This window comes from Sciurus vulgaris (assembly GCF_902686455.1).
Source record: "Sciurus vulgaris genome assembly, chromosome: 5".
NCBI classification, from domain to species: domain Eukaryota; kingdom Metazoa; phylum Chordata; class Mammalia; order Rodentia; family Sciuridae; genus Sciurus; species Sciurus vulgaris.
This window is the reverse complement of record NC_136465.1, coordinates 62,933,330-62,959,905: the sequence shown is the minus strand read 5'-3', so window position 1 is coordinate 62,959,905 and position 26,576 is coordinate 62,933,330. Positions and strand designations below refer to the sequence as shown.

Genomic DNA, 26,576 nt, shown 5'->3' with positions numbered 1-26,576 from the left:
TTCATCATTAGTATTAGAAAAACATTTCAGTAGAACACTTCCTATTAGCAATGCATCAGATCAGATATTATAAAGTTTCCATGTGGCTGATCTACAAAAAGGTTAAATATAAGTGAAGGAGGGAACCAGTTCCTGGCATGGTAATAATCATTTAAACCAAACAGTGACTTCAAAGCCAGCCTCAGCAAAAGCGAGGCACTAAGCAACTCAATGGGACCCTGTCTCTAAATAAAAACAAAATAGGGTTTAGGATGTGGCTCAGTGGTTGAGTGCCCGTGAGTTCAATCCCCAAAAGTATGCATTAGAAAAACCACAAGTCAAATATAACCTTTGTCAGAGATCCAAAAGAGCAGCTTCTAGATGGCAACATAATATTCTTCTGAGGTTACTTAGTGAAGTCTTTATTGATAAGCTTTTTAGAGACTAAAATGAAATTTCATATGCAATTTTCCCTCAAAATAACTGTTACAATTTTGACAAATAATTGGTCCACTGAAGTCTACTATGTATCCAAAAATAATAATATTAAGAATGCCTTATAATTATTCTCTTACAGTCATATTTCAATTAGGAAGTATTATACTGATTTGTTTTCCCAAGGTGTTCATGACACATTTTGTAATAATAGTAACTAAGATTTATTTAACACTTATTACATGTCAAACACCTTCCTAAGTGATTTTCACATTTAATCCCGTCTAAAAATTCTTTTTAAGTATTATTTTCCTCTTTGAAACATAAGAAAATTGACGGTAGTAAGAGTATAGATTCAAATCCAGTTGTGACTCCTATGATATTGCCTTGTGTAAGACTTAACTAGACTTTACACAAATTATTCTGTACGAAACTGGCTATTCTGCCAGAGCACAGAAACTCATAAATGCATATTCCATGTTTCAGGTTTTAACTTACCAAAAATACTATAAAAACTTTATTCTACAATACTGTATAAACAATGAACTGGGAACACTACGAAAAAGAGATGACAATGTGTTAAGGACAAATAGCATTAAAAGGGATAATAATGAACTACATACAGTTTTGTTTACCATGGGGTCTCCAGCCTTTAAATGCCAACCACAGTCAGTACTCATTAACTATTTGTTGAATGAAAGTATAAATGTAATAAGGTATTTCCATGTCCCCCTTTATGGCCCCAGAAACGAATGTACTGATTTATCTATGATTCTAAAAAACAATTCTACATAGCAAGGATTTACCTAGTCCGTTGCTGTTTTAACAACCACTCCCTTAGTCAAAAATCTTGACTGTAAATTTAGATAAAACTCTAAATAATACACCATGATTTTAAATATTCTATCTCTGAACAGACAACCGGAGATGATGATGTTATTTAAATTTCACTGGGCAAGCCTGTACTTTCGACAATTTGGGAGGCTGAGGCAGGAGGACAACAAGTTTGAGTTCAGTTTCAGCAACTCATCAAGACCCTATCTCAAAATAAAAAATAAAAAGGGCTGTGCCGGACCGATGTGATCCTACAACACGTAACATGTACAATCAGAAAAATGAGAAATTATATTCCCTTATGTATGATTTATCAAAATGCATAAATGCATTCATATATAACCAATTTGAACAAAAACTATAAAAAAAAAAAAAAGGGGGGGCCTGGGCTTGTAGCCCAGTGGTTAAAGCACTCCTGAGTTCAGTTCCCAGTGCCAAAAACAAATTAATGAATTAATTTCATAGTCTAGGGTTGGTGATGGAGCACTTATCTAGCACGTATAAAGGCCTGGGTTCAATCCCCAGCACTGCAAAAAGTAATAACGAGAAAAATAAAAATAGCTGGCATGTAATCCCAGCAGTTCGGGAGGCTGAGGCAGGAGGATTATGAGTTCAAAGCCAGCCTCAGCAATTTAAAGAAGCCCTAAGCAACTCAACAAGACCCTGTCTCTAAATAAAATATAAAAAAGGACTGGGGATGTGGCTCAGTGGTTAAACACCCCCAGGTTCAATCCCTGGCATAAGTAAATAATTTCATAGACTGCTTTTTAAATGTATATCGACCTAAACAACTTGAAGAGCTTACAACTTGAAGAGCTGAAAAATTTACTGTTTCCCTCAGAATTTCTCCTAAGTCCAAGCGCAAAGAAATAATTCCTTACAGAGGGTAAGATTTATATAGAGAGCAAGTATTGAGAAAAACATAAACTTTCATTTGTAAGATGTTATGCACACTTCCTGGAGGAAATATCAAGCTTGTTAAACTGGACCCTTGTTTCCTAGGTTACTACCTCTCCCGACATGATCTTCTAGTCCTAGTGCTGAAACAGTCACCGAAGGACGTGAAATTTTATAAACACTAAGGAATCACCAATTTGTTAGTAACTCCCAAATTCCTATAAAGGAATTAAGCTTAAGGATAAAAAATAAAGGAGAGTGGTGACAGGTGATACAGCAGACGGCTCTATTCACGTTTATGAATGATTCACTCTTCAGGGTGTCAGGACTTAATGCAAATGAACATAGGAGGAAACTGTCAGCTGCATTGTGTTCAACCAATAGAAGAACAGCTCCATCTTGGCTGTGCTCTAAACTGCATTACAAACAGACGATACCATCGCTTCCATCGCTTCCACAGCATCCTTTCAGACAAGAGGTAGGTTTATATGATCTTTTTATTTAGTACTCCATGTCCTTATGATGGTACATATTTTACCATGAAAATCAACAGAAAGCTTTGTTCCTTTTAAAGACCCAAAAAAGAACAAGGCTTTCATTCCACTGCTTGGGAGAATTAGATTATAATATGAAGACTGCCTTGTGCTATTTGATAAGTACCCTTACTATCTGTGCCTTAATGTAAAATTCATTACATTTTGTGCAAACCTGATCTGTATCCGGGCTTTCAGTAAACCACAAGCATTTGATGTTAACTGGTTATTTGTTAATTTGATTTTCTTAGAGCAATTTCATTTCAGCAGTTCGGTCTGTCTTAACAAAGGATTTTTCTTAAAGAAAAATCTAGACTAAAAGCAAACCATGGATTAAAGCTTTCTGATTACATGTGCAAATTATTCTGGCTGGTAAAAAGCAGTTACTCATGAGAAAGTTTATTATAATTTTAACAAACATGAGAAAACAGTTCAAAATTATTTTCATTTGACTTTAAATACAGATGCAGAAAATGCTAAGTTATCACAATTGTGATTTTATATAAAAAATTCAGATCTTAAAAGGTATTATTACGTGAACTGTATTATACTGTAACCAGAGGTAATGCAGAGTTTCAGATTTTCCTAACACTTTAATTAAATCCTCAAAGTGAAATTTATCTCATTGTAAATAGTCATATTATTAAATTAAACCCTTTTTAGATAGCCTTTCATTTTTTATAAGCCACATTTAAAAAATTATCACAGCATTTAAATATAATAAAGTTATTCTTAAACTGATCCTCAAAATAAACATGAAGTAAATCTTTTTGATAAACTAAACTTTAAAATAAAAATACATCCTAAGAAGAACTAATTAAGGAAGAAGGATGATTCTAGGTAATAAGATTATTTTCATGGCTCAGACAAATTGTTTGTTTACTAAAAATTGTATTAACTACTACTCAATTATCTAATTTTATAGTATTCAAGCATGAAAGTAACATTATATAATAGATGCTAAAACTCTAGATAACATGCTATATATAATATACATACTGACCTAAAGATCCAACTTCTTGCCTTTATCTTGCTGCTAAATTCATTTAATCTTTGGTGGGGGTTTTTGTTTGTTTCACAATTTCTACTCCTCCTATTTCTTAGCACACAGCTAGCAGGAGTAGAGTATCCCTTGCTAAGCTAAGGTTGCTGTAACAAGATATAAGATCTCCCCAGGTTCAGCACAATGGGGTAAATTACCTAGAAACCATTCCTGCTTCCGATACAAAATATGGGAACCAAAAAAAGGTTTCATGTACACAGTTAATGTACTTTATCAAATAAAACTGTTAACTTACAACTTATATTTCAGGTAAATTGTAAACAGAACTCTGACCACCCCACATTAGTCAAACACTCACAACAGCCTACATTTTATTTGTAATATATCCATAGTTAGTACAGATACTCATTAGTGTTTCACAAAACAGCATGGCTTACCTCTGAGAGTTTCAGAGCTTGAATTGGGTGAGTTGCTCTGTATTTAAAGGCTCTTACGATTAACCCATCATTATTTTAAAGTGATATGTTTACAAGCACCCGAAAAGTCAAGAGATTTTTACAATTAAAAAAAGGTAAAGCATAATTTTATTCTTATCTGGCAACCCAAGGTTCCAGAACAGTTTCAAGCCCTATCCTCATAAATATTCCTCTGGGTCTTTTTAAATAAAAGGAAAAGCAAGTGAAGGAGTACATCAAAAATAACATAAAACAAACATAACTAAAAAATGTAACTAAAACACTTGTTATTCGATTTAAAACTCCCTGATTTCTACAATGCAATTTTAAAGGGGGAGAATCCAAAAATAAGAATAATAACACAACACATTGTTTTAATTTTTTGCCATTTTATCTTGCTTTTTATAAGGCATATTTAAGCATTTGCTTGATATAAATTACATGTTTCAAAAATATAGTCTCGGGGCTGGGGAGATAGCTCAGCTGGTAGAGTGCTTGCCTTGCAAGCGCAAGGCCCTGAGTTCAATCCCCAGTACCACAAAAAAAAAAAAAAAAAAAAAAAAATATACATATATATATATATATATATATATATAGTCTCAGAATAGAAAATAATCCTAATGGTATGCTTATTTTTGCATGTCTAATTCATCAAAGTAAGACTTAGTCTTTACCTTAAATTTAACACAAAAAATTACTAGTGCTCCTGTACGCTTTGAAAGAATATATCACATTAAATTTAAAGTGGAAAATTACTCCAAACCATGAAGTTTACTTTTTTTCAGATGTACCCACAAGCTAACTACAGCAAGAATGTTTTGAGCTGCTCATCAGCTATCAATACACTCAAGTGGCAAACTGTCACAATTTACATCATAAGCCTGACAATATATACCCTCTTTCCTAAACTGCTTAGACATTTCCAGCAAAGCATACAAATGTCTATGGAGGTGGCATACATAGCTATCCTGAAGTCATTACTGCAAGCATAACCATCATACGCATTTTATGTGCAAATAAAGTACACAGTCTAATCAAAATGACAGTGTTTACTAATTTTAATTTTTAAAAATAATACAGAAAACTCAATAGCTGTATTAAATAGATAAATAACATACAGACAAGGAATAGTACTGTATTCCAAAGGCAAAGAATAATGCTCTTCTCTTTTTCCTTTTAAAATAGATCATGCTTTGGTTTAAACAAGTAATAAATCCAAATGGTTCCAAAATCAAAAGAATATAACAAAGTAAAAACTGAGAAGTCTCACACATATTCCTGTGCCCCTTCTTTTGTCTGCACCCATTCCCACAATCACTATTTTCTTCTAAATCCCTACAAAATTTTTGTGCAGATACAGTTAAGAATACATATTATTTTCCCTTTTTCCCATACACACAGTCCTGCACTTTATTCTTTTAGCTTAACATATCCAAAAAACCATTCCATATCTACGCAGTTATGGATGATCCAAATGAATGGATATCCTATATTATTTAGCCAGAAGAGTTCATGGATGGATACAAGTTAACCTCAAATAATTGAATTTAGTTTTGTCTCTGCCTGCCTGCTGGCCCTTTTCCTTCCCTTCCTCTCCCACTCTTTTTATTTACTTTTTAGAGGCAAGAGAGCCTTAAAAAAAAAACTTTAAAACCATTCACTTGTTCCTCAAAAACAAACAGAATAGGGCTGGGACTGCAGCCCAGTTGCAGAGCACTTGCCTACCACGTGTGAAGCACTGGGTTCAATCCTTAGCACCTTTATTTTGTTTATTTTTGTATAAAAATAAACAAAATAAAGGCATTCTGTCCATCTACAACTACAAAAAAATAAATTTAATAAAAATAAATTTAAAAATAAACAATATGCGATTCTTTACACCAACTCTATAATAATTCTAAAATTTCATTTTGAAATGGCAGCTTACATTATTACAACTTCTTCCCAGTTTTAAAGTCAAAACTAAAAAAGGTTGTCTTGTAAATTAAAATACAACATAATAATTTCAGATTAATTTTAGCCAGGTACAAGTTACAGATTGATGTAGCCAATTTCTAGAAGAAAAAAACATTTTTTTTAACCTTAAGGAGATAGAATTGTGGATGAGGCTTTTAATTTTTATTTTAAATTGCTATAATGATGTCTGAAATCAACAGAGAAATAACATTTTTAAGTAAGTTCATAAATAGATTAATTTGAGAAGCATTATGTAGAAATTGCTCTTCTCTATTCTCTTTTCTCTCCCTATTACTATTCCTTCTGCAGTTACTTCTAATGCCAGATTTAGAAGAAAATCTTTTAGAACAAATTCCCAGATTTTAAAAAGAGATTGGGCTGGATATTTACTCAGTGGTAGTAAGCCTGCCTTGCAAGTTCAAAGCTCTGGGTTCAACTTCAGCATCCGGGGGAAAAAAAAAAAAAATCTCAGTAAGGGATCAATCGGAAAGGTCTTAACAAAAAGTCTAAGGATATTTCCGTAAATGTTGGAGATAGTGAGAGTCTTAGGTTAGCACAGGTAAAACCATCAGCTAGATCCTTAGGCATTTCTTCCTACTCTTTACCCGCCCACACAAGCTAGCACTTCCCTTCTGGTTCCCCAAGGTCTTACTCTTCCTCTCCTTCTTTATCACCTCGGTTCTTCAAAAAAGAAATGAAACATTTACACTGAAGTAAAGCTTCACTGTCATAATGTATGGTACCTCTCATAGGAATATCTGCATTTTAGCAATGCTAAAAATGTTAAAGGAGCTCCAAACACTTTTTAAAAAATTCTTGTTAGTGCATTATAATTATACTTAATAGTGGGATTCACTGTGATATATTCATACATGCACATAACATAACTTGATCAATTAAAAGCCAGACATTTTTAAGATGTGTATGCACATGCCCAAGCACCATCACATGCCTTTACTGTATTAGGAGAGCTGGGTTAAATAGGACCTAATTTTTGTCTCCATATAAGTAAGTTTCTTTGAGTTACTTGAATAACTTTGTGCATAGTGATCAGAATCAGAGGCAGCAACAACAAATAGGTAGACTCTCAAGCCATCTGCATTACATTTGAATGGTGCTTCCCAAAGTTGTCCAAGGAAGTAGACTTGCTTTCCCATCAGTATGTGTTCTGAAGAGAAAAGTCAAATGATAAGGGGATAATTTTGAAAGGCTGGGTGTGCAGACGTTGAAAATACTATAATGTAATGGGAAGTGACATACCTAAGTTCCTGACAATGTTTTTTTTTTTTTTGTATTTCTTATTTATTTTATGTGGTGCTGAGGATTGAACCCAGTGCCTCACCTGTGCTAGACAAGCACTTTATCACTGAGCTACAACCACAGTCCCCTGACAAAGTTTTTTTATTTTTGTTTTTGGTACCAGGGATTGAACCCAGGGGTACTTAACCACATCCCCAGCCCTTTCTATTTTTTATTTTGAGACAGGGTCTCGCTAAGTTGCTTAGGGCCTTCCTAAGTTGCTGAGGCTGGATTTGAACTTGTGATCCTCCTTCCTCAGCCTCCTCAGTCACTGGAATTACAGATGTGTGCCACCATACCCAGCCAATGTACTTCTGCATGTCCCTGAACTAGGAGAAGCAATTAATTCAATTACAACCCATTACTTCAAGATGAAGGATCATTAAGAACCAAAACTGAAGGAATTCATAAACGAAAAAAAAAAAAAAACAACAACTCACATTTAAGCCTTTACTCTGCCCTCAAATCATCAATTTAACCTTCAAAATACAGGAAGGAAGAAAGGAAAGAAGCATCGCCAATCAATGAAGCAAAGCAATTTGCCAAGAAAAACTGATTTAGGATAGAAAACAAAACTTTAGAAAATATTAGTCTCTCAATCCCAAAGGTTTAAAATTCTATCTATTAAGAAAACAAATGTATGGCTGGGGTTGCAGCTCAGTGGTAGAGTGCTTGCCTAGCATGTGTGAGGCACTGGGTTCAATTCTCAGTACCACATATAAATAAATAAATAAATGTCCCTCAACAACTAAAAAAATATATTATACACACACACACACACACACACACACACACACACACATATATATGTATGTATATAAATTTTTTAAAAAATTTAAGCCAGGCATAGTGGTCCACACCTGTAATCCCAGTAGCTAGGGAAGTTGAGGCTGGAGGATCATGAGTTCAAATTTAGTCTCAGCAATTTTAGTGAGGCCTGAGCAACTCAGTGAGACCCTGTCTCTAAATAAAATACAAGGGATGGGGGTGTGGCTCAGTGGTAGAACACTGGCCTAGCATGTATGAGGCCCTGGGTTTGATCCTCAGCACCACATATAAATAATAAAGGTATCGTGTCCATCTACAACTACAAAAAAAAAGAAAGAAAAGAAAAGAAAAATTTAAACAATTATATTGCTATGGCTTTGGGATTTAGATGCAAAAATAATATTGTACTTCAATTTAAAAGCAGAGTCCTCATCTTTTAGAAATAAACACTGAAATATTTCTAGATTAAATGTTTGGAATTTGCTTTAACATAATCCATGGGGTAGAATCAAGTGGGTAGAGGTATAGAGGAACCAAGAGTTGATAAATTTATGTGTTATGGGCACATGAGGATTCATTACACTCAAACTTCTGTACTACCTTGAAGTTTTCCCCATGTGAAACATGAACACAAGATACCTCCAGAATTCAGAAAAGTATTTGGTAAATGGTGGGTAATAAACATTTGTTGTAAAGATGTTGTAAAGCTTGCTTGCAAGTATACAGTGAAAAAGCATACAAAGTGATAGCAATAAATGAATTAAGGAAACAACTGTTTTTTCTTATTTCCAAAATTTTCTTAGTGTATAGGTACAATTAAAATAAGCTTAAAAGATATATCTTTAAGAGATCAAGATAATAAAAATTCATTTAGCTCCTCATAAGTTTCAAACTATCAGATTTTTAAATCTTTGCATATCTATAAGTCTAATAAGTGGTGGTCAATACCAAAATGATGCAAGAAAAATGAAACTTAACTCACTAGCTTACTTTGTGAAATGGAATAGTAATCTAATAGCAGATACCCTGGAAAGGGCTGAATTTGTATTTTTTAATATTAGTAGTGTTCATGGATCATTTAGACATACAAAACACCTAACACTATAATCTATATAACAAACAATACCAAGATTAAGGTCTCTTCACAGGCAACTTACCCTAAAATTTTATTTTATCCTCATTCTGAAAACTGTCATTATTTGGCCTTTTCTTTTTCTACTATTTTTCATTCGGCTATTCTTTCCTGATTCAAAACACCTATCATTAAAGTTTAAAGGAGTGGAAATAGAAGACAGAAACACTGAATCAAGATAAGAATCCATACAGGCAATGACAAAGCTTTTCCAAGGGCAGTATGAAGAACACGACCTTAAAACTCCAAAATTTTTAAATCAGTAATCGCTCACTGATAAGTGATTTAGTCAAGTTTAAACGAAGTCATCTGCATTGTTTCCCCATATTAGCATTTATTTTCTGTAAATGAATCTTAAATGTAAATATCTATTTAATGAATGATATGCATTAAAAAGGAGTGTGGCTTACATATTTGGCATAAAGTACTCAAAAATACAATTCGGTAATTAAATCTGTTAGACACTAAGAAAGACACATGTTGCCTATCTAATTTACTAAGAAATCTTGGTACTGAGATTTGAATGAACAAATCTGTAGTTTGGTTACCTATATTCATTTTCTACCTTTTTATAGATTCAAAAGAAAAATACAAGAAGTGGAATCTCTAAGAATGGCTTCCAGTCACTGGAACGAAACTACCACCTCTGTTTATCAGTATCTTGGTTTTCAAGTTCAAAAAATTTACCCGTTCCATGATAATTGGAATACTGCCTGCTTTGTCATTCTGCTTTTATTTATATTTACTGTGGTATCTTTAGTGGTGTTGGCTTTCCTTTATGAAGTGCTTGACTGCTGCTGCTGTGTAAAAAACAAAACTGTGAAAGACTTGAAAAGTGAACCTAACCCTCTTAGAAGCATGATGGAAAACATCAGAAAACGAGATACTGAAGTGGTCTAGCTCCTACAGAAGGTGAACAAAACCTTTAAAAGCAGCTTTCAGCCTCTCCCAAGATTAAAGAAAATTTCCTGAGGTCAACTGTTACTATAAAACTGACTCTGACTTTGGGTAAAAGATTCCTAGAAGTGAAAAACAAGTGAAATATGCACTTTTTTTGTCTATGTATTCCTTTCATTAAATATACAGTAAAACTGCATACATGTGAATTTACCAATCTATTTAATGTGATACATCAAAAAATAAATTATTTCTAGAATTTTTTTAAAAATTCTAGAATTCAACACTAAGGAGCAAAGGTTAAACTGGAAAACAAAGCAACGCTAATGATGCTAAACTAATTAATACTGAAAACAATTCTTGTAGACTAAAAAATAGTGTTGGGGTAGCAAATATGCTATTTAAGATGTATTTCTACATCGAAAATAAAATTCTTCCACTTATACATAAAGTTCTTGATTATTAAAAAGCAATATTATTCATTTATTGAGGACAACATGTTTTAAAATGACTTGAGTTTTATGTAGTAAAAAGTCTCAAAATAATCAGAAGGGCCTCAAGTACGTGCATAAAAGTCTCACAAAACTGACTGGCTATTTGATAAGATACATGTTCTAGAAAAGGCCCAGTCGATCTTCAAACTAAAACTTAACATCATACCCCTTAAATTGTACTAACGTTTGTTCTTTCTTTTTACCTCTCATATTCATACTTACACACAAAAAAAAAGACTACAAAAAAGTGAAAATAAGAATTTAATTACAGTCAGAAGACTAATATTAAAAACCACCTAACACCTATTAAGAAACACAACAGCTTTATTTCTTGAAATTTCAAGACCTGTACAGATAATATATTTTACGATCTTAATCTGTTTTGCTATTACCCATGAGCAAACAACACATACTGTTAACTACTACACTGCCCTTAGGCCAGAAATGACACTCCTGGATATTTATCCTGAGAAATTAGTTTAAAAGCCTGCAATTACAGCAACTGGAAAGGCCGAGGCAGGAGAATTCCAAGTTCAAGATCAGCCTCAGCAAGTTACCAAGACCCTCAGAAACCCAACGAGACCCTGTCTCAAAATTTTTAAATGAAATTAAAAGGACAAGGGATGTAGTTCAGTGGTAAAACACTCCTGAAAAAAGGGTTTGTGATAGCACTATTCAGAATAACAAAAATCTGAAAACAAATAAGCCTTTAACTACGTATGGCACATCAACTTAACAGATTATTAAAAGCTCACTGATGGGCTGGGGTTGTGGCTCAGTGGTTGCCTACCATGTGTAAGTAAGGCACTGGATTCAATTCTCAGCACCTCTTTCACATGTAAATAAATGAATAAAATAAAGGTCTATCAACAACTAAAAAAAATTTAAAAAAAAAAGAAAAATATTTGGTATATAAAGTGAAAAACTAAATTCAGAATATAAAACTTTCAATACAATTATAGATGCTACTTTAAGTTTTTACCCATATGAAGAAAGTCTGAAAACCAATATGGAAAAATTATAATAGATGATATATTAGGAGTAATGTGAGGGCTGGGGTTGTAGCTTAGTGATAGGGCCTAGCACACATGTGGCACTGGGTTCAATTCTCAGCACCACATAAAAATAAATAAAGGTATTGTATCCATCTACAACTCAAAAAAAAAAAAAAAAAAGGAGTAATGTGAGAGCCAGGCATGTTGGCACACACCTGTAATCCCAGTAGCTCAGGAGGCTAAGGCAGGAGGATCACAAGCTCGAAGCCAGCCTTAGCAATTTATCAAGGCCCTAAATTAGTGAGACCCTGTTTCAAACTAAAAATAAAAAGGGCTGGGTATGTGGCTCAGTGATTAAGCACCCATGGGTTCAATACCTGGTATCAAAAAAAATAAAAATAGAAGTCCACAGAGCCTAGAGAAATCAAAAGGATTTTAAGAGAACACTTTGAAAAACTCCAGATAATACAGATGATGAAATGGATAGACCTGAAAAGACACAAAGTACCAAAATTAACTCAAGAAGTAGAAGAAATGTGAACAGACCAATATATAAGAAGAAGGTATAACACAAAGGAAAGCTCAGGCCCAAATTATCACACTAGAGTATTCACCCAGATGTTTAAAGAAATAATAATAAACCTTCACAAAGTCTTTCAAAAAAACAAGAGGAACACTGCACAAATCATTATTGAAGACCAAAATTACCCTGTTAGGCATCACGAGAAAACAAAAGTACTGACCATATCCCTCATGAATAGAAATGCCAAAATCCTGGACAAAATACCAGCAAACTGAACACTGCAACAATATAAAGGATTATATAACGTGACCAAGTAGGATTTATTCCAGGAATGCAAGGCTGATTTGGCAACTGAATATCAATTGATATATATTAATGGAATAAAAGAGAACACAATCATCTCATTTGATATAGAAAAAGCATGTGACAACATCAAAACCCATTTACAAATAGAAACTCTCAACAAACTAGAAAGAGCAGGGAACTTCTTCAACCAAATAAAGGCTATCTACAAAAACCTGCATAATGGCAAAGGACTAAATACATTGCTCCTAAGATTAGAAAGATGGCAAAGGCAATCAACTGTCACTACTTTTAGTCAACATCATACCAGCCAAACCAAACAGGCAAGGAAAAGGCATCTATATTGGAAGGGAAGAAATGAAACTGGTTTTATTCACAGAGAGCATAATTTTGATGTAGATCATCCTAAAGAATTCACATAAAAACCTACTAGAAACAAAAAATGAATTCAGCAATGTTACAGCATACAAGAACAATGTACAAAATGTACTGTAGTTCTACATACTAGTAATGAACAATCAAAAATATCAAATTAAAGAAAACAATTCCACTCACAATACATTAAAATAAAATTTGATAAAAAGAGTAAAACACCTGGGAATAAACTTAACAAGTGTGAAAGGGCTGAAATTGTGGTTCAGTGGTAGAGCGCTTATGAGGCACTAAGTTCGATTCTCAGCACCATATATAAAGAAATGAAGAAAATAAGGGTCCATCAACAACTAAAAGAAATATTTAAAAAAAGAAGATAGTTTTAAAAAAAATGTGAAACTAATATACATTAAAAACTCAAAACATTATTGAAAGAAATTTAAAATGTAAATAAATAGAAAGAGATAGATGTTCATTAACTGGAAAACTATATGTTTTTAAGGTGGCAATTATCCCGCAAAGCTGAAGGACTAATACTTTTTCTGTTTTATATTTTGGTGGTGCTAGGGATTGAATCCAGGGCCTGGCACATGGTAGGCAAGTATTCTACCACTGAGCGACATAATAGTCCATGGATTTACACTTCTTAATCTCAAAACTTAAACCACAACACTACAACTACCAAGAAAGTGTGGTCCTGGCATAAGAAAAGGCATATAAGTCAATGAAATCAAACAGACTCCAAAAATAAAATACCTCATCTACAGTCAGTCAATAAGCAACATAAGGGCCAATGCAATTCAAATGGGGTTAAAAAATAGTCTGTTTAAGAAATGGCACTGATCTTCTTGAACAGACAACTGAACTATAATTTTAGCTCTTATACTTAGGTCTGTAAGTTTGAGTTGATTTTTTTTTTTTTTTGCCTTTTTTTTTATTGTAAACAAATGGGATACATGTTGTTTCTCTGTTTGTACATGGATCAAGTTGATTTTTGTGTATGGTTTAACATAAGAACCTAATCTTTGAATTCACCAAATTCACTTTGAATTTAGGTGCTTATGTTAAGTCATACACAAAAGTAACTCAAACACTACACACCAAAGTCAAAGAACTAAAACTATAAAACTCTTAGAAGAAAATATACAATCAGGGAGAGCTATCAAAATTAAAAACTTGGGCTGAGGACATAGCTCAGTTGGTAGAATGCTTGCCTTGCAAGCACAAGGTCCTGGGTATAACCCCCTCACTGCAACAAAAAAAAAAAAAAAAAAAAAAAAATTAAGAACTTTAAGGTAGATCTGAGGGCACACACCTATAATTCTGTTACTTGGGAGGCTAAGGCAAAACAATAACAAGTTCAAGGTCAACCTGGGAAACCTCACAAGACCCTGTCTCGAAAGAAAATTTAAAAAGGACTGGGGATGGGCTGGGGTTGTGGCTCAGTAATAGAGCACTTACCTAGCAGTGTGAGGCACTGCGTTTGATTTTCAGCACCACATTTAAATAAATAAATAAAAGTTCATCAACAACTAAAAATAGGGGCTGGGGTTGTGGCTCAGTGGCGGAACACTTGCCTAACGTGTGAGGTAATAGGTTCAATTCTCAGCACCACATGTAAATAAAAAAATAAAATAAAGTTTCATCAATAACTAATAAAAATATTAAAAAAAAAAAAAACTAAAAAATAAGTGTGTGGGGGGAGGGGGTGTTTGGGGATGTAGCTCAGTGGAAAAGCATCTGTGGGTTCAATTCCCAGTACCAAAAAAATAAATAGTTTTATTGACTAGGCATGGTGGTGCATACCTGTAATCCCAGCAACTTGTGAGTCTAAGGCAGGAGGATCCCAAGTTCAAAGCCAGCCTCAGCAAATTAGCATGGCCCAAAGCAACTTAGTATAACCCTATCTCAAAATAAAAAATAAAAAAGGGCTAGGGATGTGGCTCAAAGGTTAAGTGTCCCTGGGTCCAATCCCTGGTATCCCCCCCTAAAAAAAGTTTTGCTTGTTAAAAGACATTATTAAGAAAATGAAAATAAGCACAGATGAGAGAAAATACTTGCAAATATCATATATTTCAGGGGCTGAAGTTGTGGTTCAGTGGTGGAGTGCTTGCATGGCACGGGTGAGGCCCTGGGTTCAATACTCAGCACCACAAATAAAATAAAAAAGATTGACAATTAAAAAAATATTTAAAAAAAAGACTAGTCTGTCAATTTAAAAAAAATATATATATGTGTATATAGTATATTTCAGATCAAGAAATTGTACCCAGAATACATCAAGAATGATTCCAAATCAACAGGAAGACAAATAGCCCATTTTTTTTTTAATAGGCAAAAAAAATATGAATAGATAGTTCACCAAGGAAATTACATATCTGGTCAAAAAGCTCATGAAATAATGTCCAATGTTCACACTACTGGTCATTAGGGAAATACATATTAAAACTATAATGATACCTCGTCATACCCACTAGGAATGGCTGTGATCAAAAAGATAAGGAATCACAAATGCTGAAACAGATGAGAAAAACTAGGATCCTCATACTTTTGGTGAAATTATATAATGGTATAGCCATTTCCATCATTTCATAAAAAGTTAAATATAGTCAGGCACCTTGGCACAGGCCTATAATCCCAGCTTCTCAGAAGCCTAAGGCAGGAGGCTCACAAGTTCAAGGCCAGTCTGGAAATTTTATGGAGACCCTGTCTTAAAATAAAAACAAATAAGGATGTAGCTCAGTGGTTACCCCCAGATTCAATCCCCAGAGGTGGAGGGAAAAATTAAACATAAATTTACCACATGACCCAGAAATTCCACTCCTATTTCTCTATCCAAGAGAAATAAAAACATGCCTACATAAAGACTTATACATGATGTTCGTAGCAATTCTATTCAAAATAGTCAAAAAATTGAAATAATCCAAATGTCAATTAATAAATAATGATCTATCCATACAATGGAATACTCTGCAGCCACAAAACGGAATGAAGTACTGATATAATCCTACACCATGGATGATCTCAAAAGCATACTAAATAAAAGAAGTCACAAATAAAAGTTCACATTACACAATTCCATTTATAGAAATGTCCAGAAAAGGCAAATATAGAGACGGAAAGTAGATTATTAGTTATCTGGGACTGGGGTAGGAATAATATTGCAAATGGGCACACTGAATTTTTGGGGGATGACAGAAATGTTCTAAAATTGGAGAGTAATATATCTGAACTGTACACTTAAAAAGAATGAACTGTACAGTAATGTAAACTAAACTGTAGTGAAGCTGTTCTTTTAAAGTGATAATCTAAATTTTAACTACACAACACTATAAACTTATTTAGGGCTTAAATTCTCTTATCATTCCATCCCTTATAGTTTACAAAATGTTTAAAAATCAATATTAATGTTGAACTTGCCATTAAAATGGTGTCCTAAAAAAATAAAAACCAAATGATCCTAAACAATTTTACTAACCAGAATTTTGTTTAGAGCCCGATGATCCTCCATGTTCTACCTTTGCTTTCTTCTTCTTCGATGATGATGATGTCGATTCAGATGACACTGAACGTTTTTCCACCACAGGAGTGGAAAGAGCTCGTTTTTTGAATAGCTCCCTTTCTCTCAATAAGCTTGGATCCATAATGCTACAAAGATAAAAATAAATTATGTGCGTCAAGTCACTCAAACCTGTATGCCAAATCCATAAATCTCAACAAGATATTTCCCAAATAAAATGATCTGCTATTAGTTCTCTAGTATTTGTATTTATTCCCATATTCATTCACTCAAAAAACTGGGCAAGGCAGTAAGGAGTAGAGGAAGAAAAAACAGAATTATTCTCAAAAGCTCTAGAATTATGTTGTCCAACATGGCACCTTTTAAGCTTCTGAAGTATGGTTAGTTAGAATTGAGATGTACTGTAAATGTAGAATACATACCAGATTTCAAACATTTAACACACAAAAAAAATGCTTTTAATTACTAATGAGGCATTTTACATTAATCACATGTTGAATTAATAATACATTGGACATGCTGGATTAAATAGTACAGGGCTGAGGTTGTAGCTCAGTAGTAGAGTGCTTGCTTCACATGTGTGAGGCACTGGGTTCAATCCTCAGCATCACATAAAAATAAATAAAGGTACTCTGTCCATCTACAACTAAAAAAATATTTTTTTAATTAATTTCACCAATTTTACAATTTAAAAAATGTAACTACTAGAAGAGTAAGCTCATATTATATTTCTACTAGACAACATTGCTCTAAAAACATCAGGACTACTGAGCATAAATTAAGGTAAATTTAGGTTTGTTGTCAAAAACAAAAACAAAAAATAAGAACCATCAGAACTGCTTATAAATGAAATGGAATACTTGAAAAACTGTTAACTCTCAATCATTAACTAAAATAGTATTTGGTAGAAATGTCTAAAGAAAATTTCTGATTAGGAAAAGTGGAACTAAATGATCTCTTCATCCCTTGCCTCAGTTCTAAAACTCTACAATTTCTATGCAACCAGCAAAGCTGCAAGTCAGTCAACAAGACTAAAAAATATTCCTGCACAGGGTCTAGGAAGAGCTCAATCTGTGTAAATGAACTTGACACTGTTTAGACTGGTGTTAAGTTGGAGGGGGAAAAAAACTGTCATACAAGTGCTCCTTGACCTAGGATTACATCCCAATAGACTATGGTAAATTGAAAACAAAAGCTAAAAATGCATTTTGTACACCAGCCTACAGAACACACAGCTTAGCAACACAGACCACTATGGAGTATAGTTGTTTGACCTTGTAAATCATGGCTGGCCAGGAGAAGCAAGTTAAATGCTGCTACCCAAGATCAAGAGAGAATATAGTACCACGTCACTGACCCAGAAAAAGATTAAAATTCAAAGTTCAGTTTCTACTGAATGTGTATCACTTTTACACCATTATAAAGTCAAAAAATCATAAGTGGCTCTACCTGTACTTTCAAAGTATTTAAGTAGAGAATACCTCAATAAATACTTATTAAATGAACACTAAATGGAAGACACCCTTAAATTGTGCTAGCCTATTATTAGTTCCACAAGCCTTTAGTAAAGACTTTACTAAGTAAATTGCCATTTATGTGGTGCTTTAAGCTTTGAAAGGTTCTGAAAAATAAATCCCTGTCTTTAGGCAGTTTAGATGAAAAACGTGAAAGCATTGAACACCTTGCTCAAAAGACAATGAATGGGGCTGGGGAGATAGTTCAGTTGGTAGAGTGCTTGCCTTGTAAGCACAAGGCCCTGGGTTCAATCCCCAGCACTCAAAAAATAAAAAATTAAAAATTAAAAAAAAAATAAAAAAGACAATGAATAAGGGGCTGGGGTTGTGGCTCAGTGCTAGAGCACTTGCCTAGCATGTGTGAGGCACTGGGTTCAATTCTCAGCACCACATATAAATAAATAAAATAAAGGTCCATTGACAACTGGAAAAATATTTTTTTAAAAAAGACAATAAATAAATAAAATATAAGGGTGCTAAAATTAAAAATATAAACACTGATAAAGAATAATCAGTGTGAATTTCAGTTAAGTGAGGAGTGAAGTTACTGGACAATGAACCTAACAGCCATATGGCTAAGTAATCCACAAGACCTCTCTAATTTAATTTCATCATAAGTAAAACAAGGACACTAATGCTATACATATCAAGCTCAACTGTAAAAACAAAGTGAGACAATATGTGTGAAAATTATTTTTTCAATAATAAAGCCATACAAATGTTATTCCCATATTATTGAGTTGGATCTGATAAGAAATAAAATGATTGATACTGGAGTAAGGAAGTTGAGAGAGAATTTTGGGACTCAGAAAAGTGTGAGGTCAAGAATTAAATTTGCAAGTGAGAAGGTGGAAGAAAAAAGCAGCTTGTAAACCCACAGGAAACATTTATTTCACCTTATGAAGACAGGTCGCTAATACAGGATTTTACCAATGACTTTAAGACAGATTAAATAAGGCTATACGGTTTATATAAATACCTAAATGTTTACGATATTGGTCCTCAGAACTATGTGAGAGAATAGTTATGAGTGTTACTACTATTTTAATGTATAAAATCTGAAAGGAAGAGGCACAGTTAAGGTCACACGGCTGGAAAGACGAGGGTACCCTGAGTTTTAAAGCCAAGTGCTCCTTACACCAGACCTGGAATAAATCCCAGTAAAGGTCTCTAAAACAAAGGCGACCTACGCTATTGGGTACCGTGTTCAAAGGTACCTACAGCATAAAGCTTAATTAAAGTGTCTTTCACTGTAGCATGTTCCACCTAATTTTTCTTTTTTTCAAAATTTGTATTGAGTTTTAAATCTCAGTACTGGCCCGTGTAGTAAACGGGACACATCTTCATGTACCTTTTTTAAAAAATTCAAACAAGCAAACAAATAAAAAAAACACCACAACTTAGAGGAGCTGGCGCGGGCTCCACGGCCCAGGTTCCTTCCCCCATTAGACCTCTCAGCCTTTCTACTTTTCCTGTTTGCTCCTCTCCTGGCCTCAGCCTCAGAGGTGCCATAGGCACCTAAGCTCACTGCTATGAATAGCCGGAAGCTAAGAGGCTGCTGACCTCTTAAGTGACAGAAGTGTGGAAGTGGATGAAAAAAAGGACCGGAAAAAAGGACCGCAACGCTTTGCTTTGGAAAACGTCTTCAGAATTTGTAGGAAACAACTATAATTAAAGTTGGGAATCTTTACAAACCAGGTCTCCAAAAGGCACCAAAAGGCAGCTGAAAAAACAATCCCTGTGCCAATCCCTAAATCACAACCTTTAGTTGGGCACCGTGGATTCCCAAACCACACACACGTTTCGTCCGGCTACTTGGTGGGGGCGGGTGGGATAAGAGGTACAATCAGCTCACCGACTGTGAATTTTCCCTTTTTCCAACCCAAAAGTTTGCTCAATGAACCTCCGGCCTAAAAGACAATGCTCGCAGGCAACTGTTAGCAGGTTTAAAGTGTTTCGCGTAGAGAACTGCAGCCCAGGCTCCCGAAGGTTTGGAGAACACGCTCATCCCCTCGGGAGAAGGAAGCGCGCCTCAGACCGAAGGAACAGCGAGCCCCAGCTCGGCACCCCTCACCCGGCTGCACAGCCCCTACCTGAGCGAGGAAGACTGCCCCACGCGACCCGCCGCTACTGCCTCCCTGCGCCTCCGCCTCGGCCAGCCGCCCACGCCGGCGCGGCCGCCGCTTCCTGCTCCTCGTCAGCGCCCCCGCCTGCCCGCACGCACGCCCGGCGCTGACCCACCAGGTCGGGGTCTCGCCTCTGGCGGCGGCGGCGGCGGCGACTTGGCCCTGGGCTCCGCCCGCCACTTCCTGATCGGGCGGCTAGGCGCTCAGTCCCGGCAGCCACCGCGGTGCCGTAGCCGCCCACCAAGCGCATGCGTTGTCGCGTGCCCCACCTGGGGCACCAAGGAAGGAAAACGAGCCCGCTCGGGCGTCCTGGTCTCCTTGACGACGGGGTGGAGGAGCCTGGAGGCGGGGCCTAGGATTGGACCTTGCGGGAAGCGGCGGGCGGCCTGTGCTACAGAGGCTGGAAGGCGCTTTGCAGAAACTCAGAGCTAAGGAGCTCTTCCACCAGCGAGCTCTGGAAACTAAACCAAGTGGCGACACGACCTTTCAACATTAATTTTGTGACTTTACCTTAAATGCCACTCTCCAGCACCTGAACTTCAGAGAACGTTTTTCTAGCTTTCTTACAAGTGAAGAAACAGCACAGCAAGCAAAAGCAAATCGTGCCATGGAGACCAGCTTACGGACTCCCAGCCAGGGCTCTTTCCACGCCTATAAACTATTCCACAAAAGATGTTGGACTCAGAAGCAACATAAAGGGATGGAAGTAAAGCAACGAAAAAGAGCATTGGCCTTGCCCGCATACTACAGCTGTTCTTTCCTTGGAACGAAAACGGCAGTGCAGTCAGTGCTCAACTATTCTGTAGCTGTCGCTTAATTGCTAACTACTAGTTATTCTTTAAATTTCTTAACCTGTGTCTCGGTTTTTTTCATCCGGGAAAGGGAATAATAATTGAACGACAACAATGGGTTATTTGCATTGGACTGTTAGATTTACAAAAAAAAAAAAAAAAAAAAGGATTAATGAGTTAGGGGCTGGAGTGTCATAGCATGTGTGAGGGCCTGGGTTTGATTTCCAGCACCGCAAAAATAATTAATTAAATGAGATAATACTTGAAATGTAATCCAAAACTTGGAAACAAAGCCATAAGATGACTATTGTGTGATCTTTTAATTTGTTTCATTGCCGAGGAGTTTGTAATAAACCCAGGTAATGGTCATCTGACACCCTCAGGAATCGTAACTTCGATTGAATAATCATTGATTTGAGCCCGGAAGTTTTACAACTTGGCAAAGTCAGGGATTAACTGGTAAGAAAGTGATGGAATGTAATGGGGAAAAGGGACTGGGATCTAATACAAGAAAAATAATAACAATAATCCCAAAGGTTAAAATTGTATTGCCCTGCCGGGTGCAGTGGCACAAGGCACTAAGCAACTCAGTGAGACCCTGTCTCTAAATAAAATACAAAATAGGGCTGGGGATGTAGCTCTGTGGTCGAGTACCCCAGAGTTCAATCCCCCATAACCACCCCCCTGAAGAAAAAATTGTATTGTCCAGAGAAACAGGTAATATCATTTTAGCAGTTTTATTTCAACATTCCTTTCTTTCAATGATTATGTAAATGTGTTTCTCACATCCTTGTGGAATTAGTTCTGTCATTTTGCTAGCTCTCTTTTTTTTTTTTAAGTATTTCTAATTGTGGATGGACACAATACCTTTATTTTATTTTTTAAAATATTCTTTAAGTTGTCAATGAATCTCTTATTTTATTTATTTATTTTATATGTGGTGCTGAGGATAGAACCCAAGGCCTCACACATGCCAGGCAAGTGCTCTACCACTGAGCCACAACTTCAGCTCATTATTTATTTTTATATGGTGCTGAGGACCAAACCCAGTGCCTTACACTTGCTAGGCAAGCACTCTATCACTGAGCTACAACCTCAGCCCTACTGGCTGTCTTATTAACGAGAGAGAGATTTAGTTTACAAATGGACAAAAGGTAGACCACACATGAAAAGACTCTTACACGCATAAGCCAAACCAAGACTTCTATAGAAAGTCATGGATTTCTTCAAGAATGTTGCCAAATGTCCGATTTTAGTCAGCCAGGACCAACTACAGAAAGTCAAATATGCTAGCCCAACCACATAGGATGCTCACTTCTAGTTAGCCTACCTCCAGCTTCCCTGCAAACCTTTAATCAGAACATATAAGAAGCATCCTTTTTTCACTAATGTAAAGCTTCCCCTCTCCCTGATTGTTTTTGGAGGTGGGGAGGGGGATACTGAGGATTGAACCCAGAGGGTTTTTGGTTTGTTCATTTTTTTAACCACTGACCTACATTCCTAGCCCTTTTTATTTATTTATTTATTTATTTATTTTATTTATTTATTTTTGCAGTGCTGGGGATTGAACCCAGGGCCTTGTGCTTGCAAAGCAAGCACTCTACCGACTGAGCTATCTCCCCAGCCCGCCCTTTTTATTTTTTAAGACAGGGGTCTCACTAAGTAGTTTAGGGTCTCGCTAAGTTGCTGAGGCTGGCTTTGAACCTGCAATCCTCCAGACACTGGAATTACAGGCATGTGCCACCACACCCAGCTCTCTCCTTGATTGTCTTTGAGTCAGCCAACTCAAGAGATGGTGGCTATCTCACTTGCAAACTCTTAATAGCCTTCGCTTTCATTTGGGTGACCTTCATCTATTACCACTTGTGTTAAATAAAACATTCACACATATTCGTTATCTGTTCACTTGAGAATTACGAATTTATTAGAGAACCATGCTTTTACAGAACTAAATCTACCACATAGAAAGCACTTAGCTCATTGGTCAGAATGCTATTGATAATCCCATCCCCAAAATCTCAATTGTCTCTTCTTTACCCAGATATAAGCTATTATAATTATCATTGAAACACTCCCATACACATTCCAACCCTGTTAAAATACATAAATGATGTATGTTGTCAACCAGTGGTATTCCCACTTGCTTCTACTGCCTGCCAGCTGCTAGGTCCAAACATTGAAAGTAGTTACTTCCATCATTCAAAACGCTTTTGAGTACTATCCTGTACTGTGACATTACTCCTCAGGTAAAGACATAAAGGGGCTTACTTTAACACCTATCATTAGACTCTTCTCATGTCCAGGGTATTTACTCATGGACACTACACTATAAACAAACTTAAAAAAAAAAAAAGTTGGGGGATTCCCTTTGTATGCTGGTAATGTTAACTACAATGATGAACTCAGTTGTTTCCAAGTAACAGCCCCAGCTGGCTTGATTTCAGAGCGTCCAATATTCGGAATGAAACATAGAGTTTTTATCTTGCCTTCTCATCCTTATTACATACTCTAGAAACCATCCAGATTGCTTCTGATGTGGCCTCTTGCCAAGGCTTAAAAAGGACATAAGAAAAATATTCCATTCAGAAGTGAAGGACATGGTTATTAGTAGATTCTGTCACATACACAGTCTCCACCACAAATGCTTAAATAACCCTATATAATAATTAAAACCACCTCCATGTTGGCAGACAGGATTTTCAGGTCAGAAGGGTGTGACTAGTGTCAAATTATATAAAGAACTAACAAAACAACAAATGCAATGACACTATTTCTCATCTCATGTATGCTTATTATATCCTGTTCACTCTTTGATAGAAAGTGTGGCGATTTTTTTTATTTGTTTCTAATTAGTTATACATGACAGTAGAATGTACTTTGATACATCATACATAAATGGGGTATAATTTCTCATTCTTCTGGTTGTACAAGATGTGGAATCCCACCAGTCATATAGTTATATATGTACATAAGGTAATAATGTCTGATTCATTCTACTATCCTTCCTACCCCCATACTCCCCTTCCCTCCCTTCACTCCCCTCTACCTAATCTAAAGTAACTGTTTTTCCCTAGCAACCCCCCTTATTGTGAATTAGCATCCGCTTATCAGAGAAAACATTCAGCCTTTAGTTTTTTGAAATTGGCATATTTTGCTTAGCATGATATTCTCCAGCTCCATCCATTTACTGGCAAATGCCATAATCTCATCCTTCTTTAAGGCTGAGTAATATTCCATCATATATATATATATTTATATATATCATTTATATATATATATATATATATAAAACATTTTCTTTATCCATTCATCTGTTGAAGTACACCTACCTTGGTTCCATAGTTTAATTATTGTGAGTTGAACTGCTATAAACATTGATGTGACTGCATCACTGTAATATACTGATTTTAAGTCCTTTGGGTATAAACCAAGGAGTGGGATACCTGAGTCAAATGGTGGTTCCATTCCAAGTTTTCTCCATACCCCTTTCCATAATGGTTGCACCAATTTACATTTCCACCAGCAATGTATCAGTGTACCTTTTTCCCCACATCCTCGCCAACATTTATTGTTGTTTGTATTCTTGATAATTGCCATTCTGACTAGGGTGAGATGAAATTTTAGTTTTAATTCTGCATTTCTTTTTTTTTTAAATATTTTTATTTGTAGATGGACACAATATCTTAATTTATTTATTTATATGGACCTGATAATTGAACCCAGTGCCTCACACATGCTAGGCAAGTGCTCTACAACTGAGCCAGAACCCCAGCGCCAAAGGTTTTTTTGTTTGTTTGTTTGTTTTTTGCAGTGTTGGGGATTGAACCCAGGGCAGTGTGTTTGAAAGGCAAGCACTCTATCAACTGAGCTATATTCCCTGATTTTTGCCTTCTCTAATTGGTAGTTGTTGGACATTTTTTCATATATTTATTGATATTATATTTCTTCTTCGGTGAAGTGTCTGTTCAGTTCCTTAGCCCATTGATTAATTGGGTTATTTGGGGTTTTGGTGTTAAGTTTTTTGAGTTCTTTATATATCCTGGAGATTATTGTTCTATCTGAGGTGTATATGGCAAAGATTTTCTCCCATTCTGTAGGCTCTCTCTTCACATTATTGTTTCCTTTGCTGAGAAGATGCTTTTTAGTTTGAATCCATCCCATTTATTGATTCTTGATTTTATTTCTTGAGATTTAAGGGTCTTAAGGAAGTCAGATCCTAGGCTGACATTGTGGAGATTTGGGTCTACTTTTTCTTCTATTAGGTGCAGTGTCTCTATTCTAGTGCCTAAGTCTTTGATCTACCTTGAGTGGAGTTTTGCACAGGGTGAGAGATAGGGATTTAATTTCATTTTGTTACATATGGCTTTTCAATTTTTCCAGCACCATTTGTTGAATAGGTTATCTTTTCTCCAGTGAAAGTTTTTGGCTCCTTTGTCTATTATGAGATAACTGTATTTATGTGGCTTTGTCTCTGTGTCTTCTATTCTGTACCATTGTTCTACATGTCTGTTTTGGTGCCAATACCATGCCATTTTTGTTACTATGGCTCTGTGGTATAGTTTAAAGTCTGGTATTGTGATGCCTCCTGTTTGACTCTTCTTGCTAAGGATTGTATGGCCTATTCTAGGTCTCTCATTTTTCCAAATGAATTTCATGATTGCTTTTTCTAGTTCTCTGAAGAATGTCATTGGAATTTTAATAGGAATTGCATTAAACCTGTATAACACTTTTTTTTTTTTTTTTTTTTTTTGGCCACTTTGGCAATATTAATTCTACCTATCCAGGAGCATGGGAGGTCTTTCCATCTTCTAAGGTCTTCTTCAATTTTTTTCTTTAGTGTTCTGTAGTTTTCATTGTAGAGGTCTTTACCTCTTTCATTAGATTGATTCCCAAAGTATTTTTTTTGTTGAGGCAGTTGTGAATGGGGTAGTTTTCCTAATTTCTCTTTCAGTAGATTCTTCACTGATATATAGGAACACATTTGATTTATGGGCGTTTATTTTATATCCTACTTTGCTGAATTCACTTAAGTAATAGAAAGTGTGGTGGTTTCTGAAAGGAAATATAACTTGTATATTTTACAAAAAATTCTTTTGTATTGACTTATCTAACCCTTCTAACCCCTCCCCAATTAATATATTAATCAAAGGATTAATTCTAATTTACTACATTACAATTTTTTACTATTTATTTAATTGTGGTAAAATATAAATAACATGCACTTCCCCATTTCAGCCATTTAAAGTACACATGGGAGTGGCACTAATTAAATTTACAATATTGTACAATGATGATCTATTTCCAAATATTTTCATCACTTTAATCAGAAACTCTGTACCAATTAAGCAATAACTGTCCATTCCCTCCACCCCTAGCCCCTGGTAACTTCTAATCTACTTTATTTCTCTAAGAATTTGCCTATTTTAGATATTTTATGTAAGTGGAATAACACAGTCTATGCCCCTTTGTGTTTCGCTTATTTCATTTAGCACAATGTTTCCAAGGTTCATTCATGTCATAGCATGTATCAGAATTTCATTCCTTTTTATGTAATGGCTTAATTTTACATTTCAATTTATTACTTTATATTCCATTATTCAGAAGGGAAATTTTGGGGCAACCCAAATTCACTTCATTCTGCCATCAAGTAATAGCTATACTTCAACTTCCCACACCTGTTAACTATCTCAAGTAACCTGTGTTCTTAAAATAGCCAACATAACCAAAATAGCCAAAATATAACCTATGTT

The 26,576-nt window shown here is 35.4% G+C and overlaps 2 protein-coding genes across 7 annotated transcripts in view; one reads left to right on the top strand and one right to left on the bottom strand.

Annotated features, from left to right (window-relative positions):
• SMIM18 (small integral membrane protein 18) overlaps positions 1–14,414 on the top strand; it is a 78,904-nt gene extending 64,490 nt beyond the window's left edge. Inside the window, exons 4-5 of the mRNA XM_079140273.1 lie at positions 2,464–2,623; positions 9,867–14,414. Coding sequence (XP_078996399.1) covers positions 2,464–2,623; positions 9,867–10,191 — 485 coding nt within the window. The 3' untranslated portion in view covers positions 10,192–14,414. The remainder of the gene's footprint in view (positions 1–2,463; positions 2,624–9,866) is intronic.
• GTF2E2 (general transcription factor IIE subunit 2) overlaps positions 1–26,576 on the bottom strand; it is a 110,735-nt gene that overhangs the window by 48,127 nt on the left and 36,032 nt on the right. For 2 of the 6 annotated variants that reach the window (XM_079140248.1, XM_079140253.1), the window contains exons 1-3: positions 20,003–20,143; positions 16,354–16,523; positions 7,198–7,260 (exon numbers count right to left, since the gene is read on the bottom strand). In XM_079140248.1, coding sequence (XP_078996374.1) covers positions 7,198–7,260; positions 16,354–16,519 — 229 coding nt within the window. In that variant the 5' untranslated portion in view covers positions 16,520–16,523; positions 20,003–20,143. The other 4 variants (XM_079140249.1, XM_079140250.1, XM_079140251.1 and 1 more) reach the window with 4 other exon arrangements.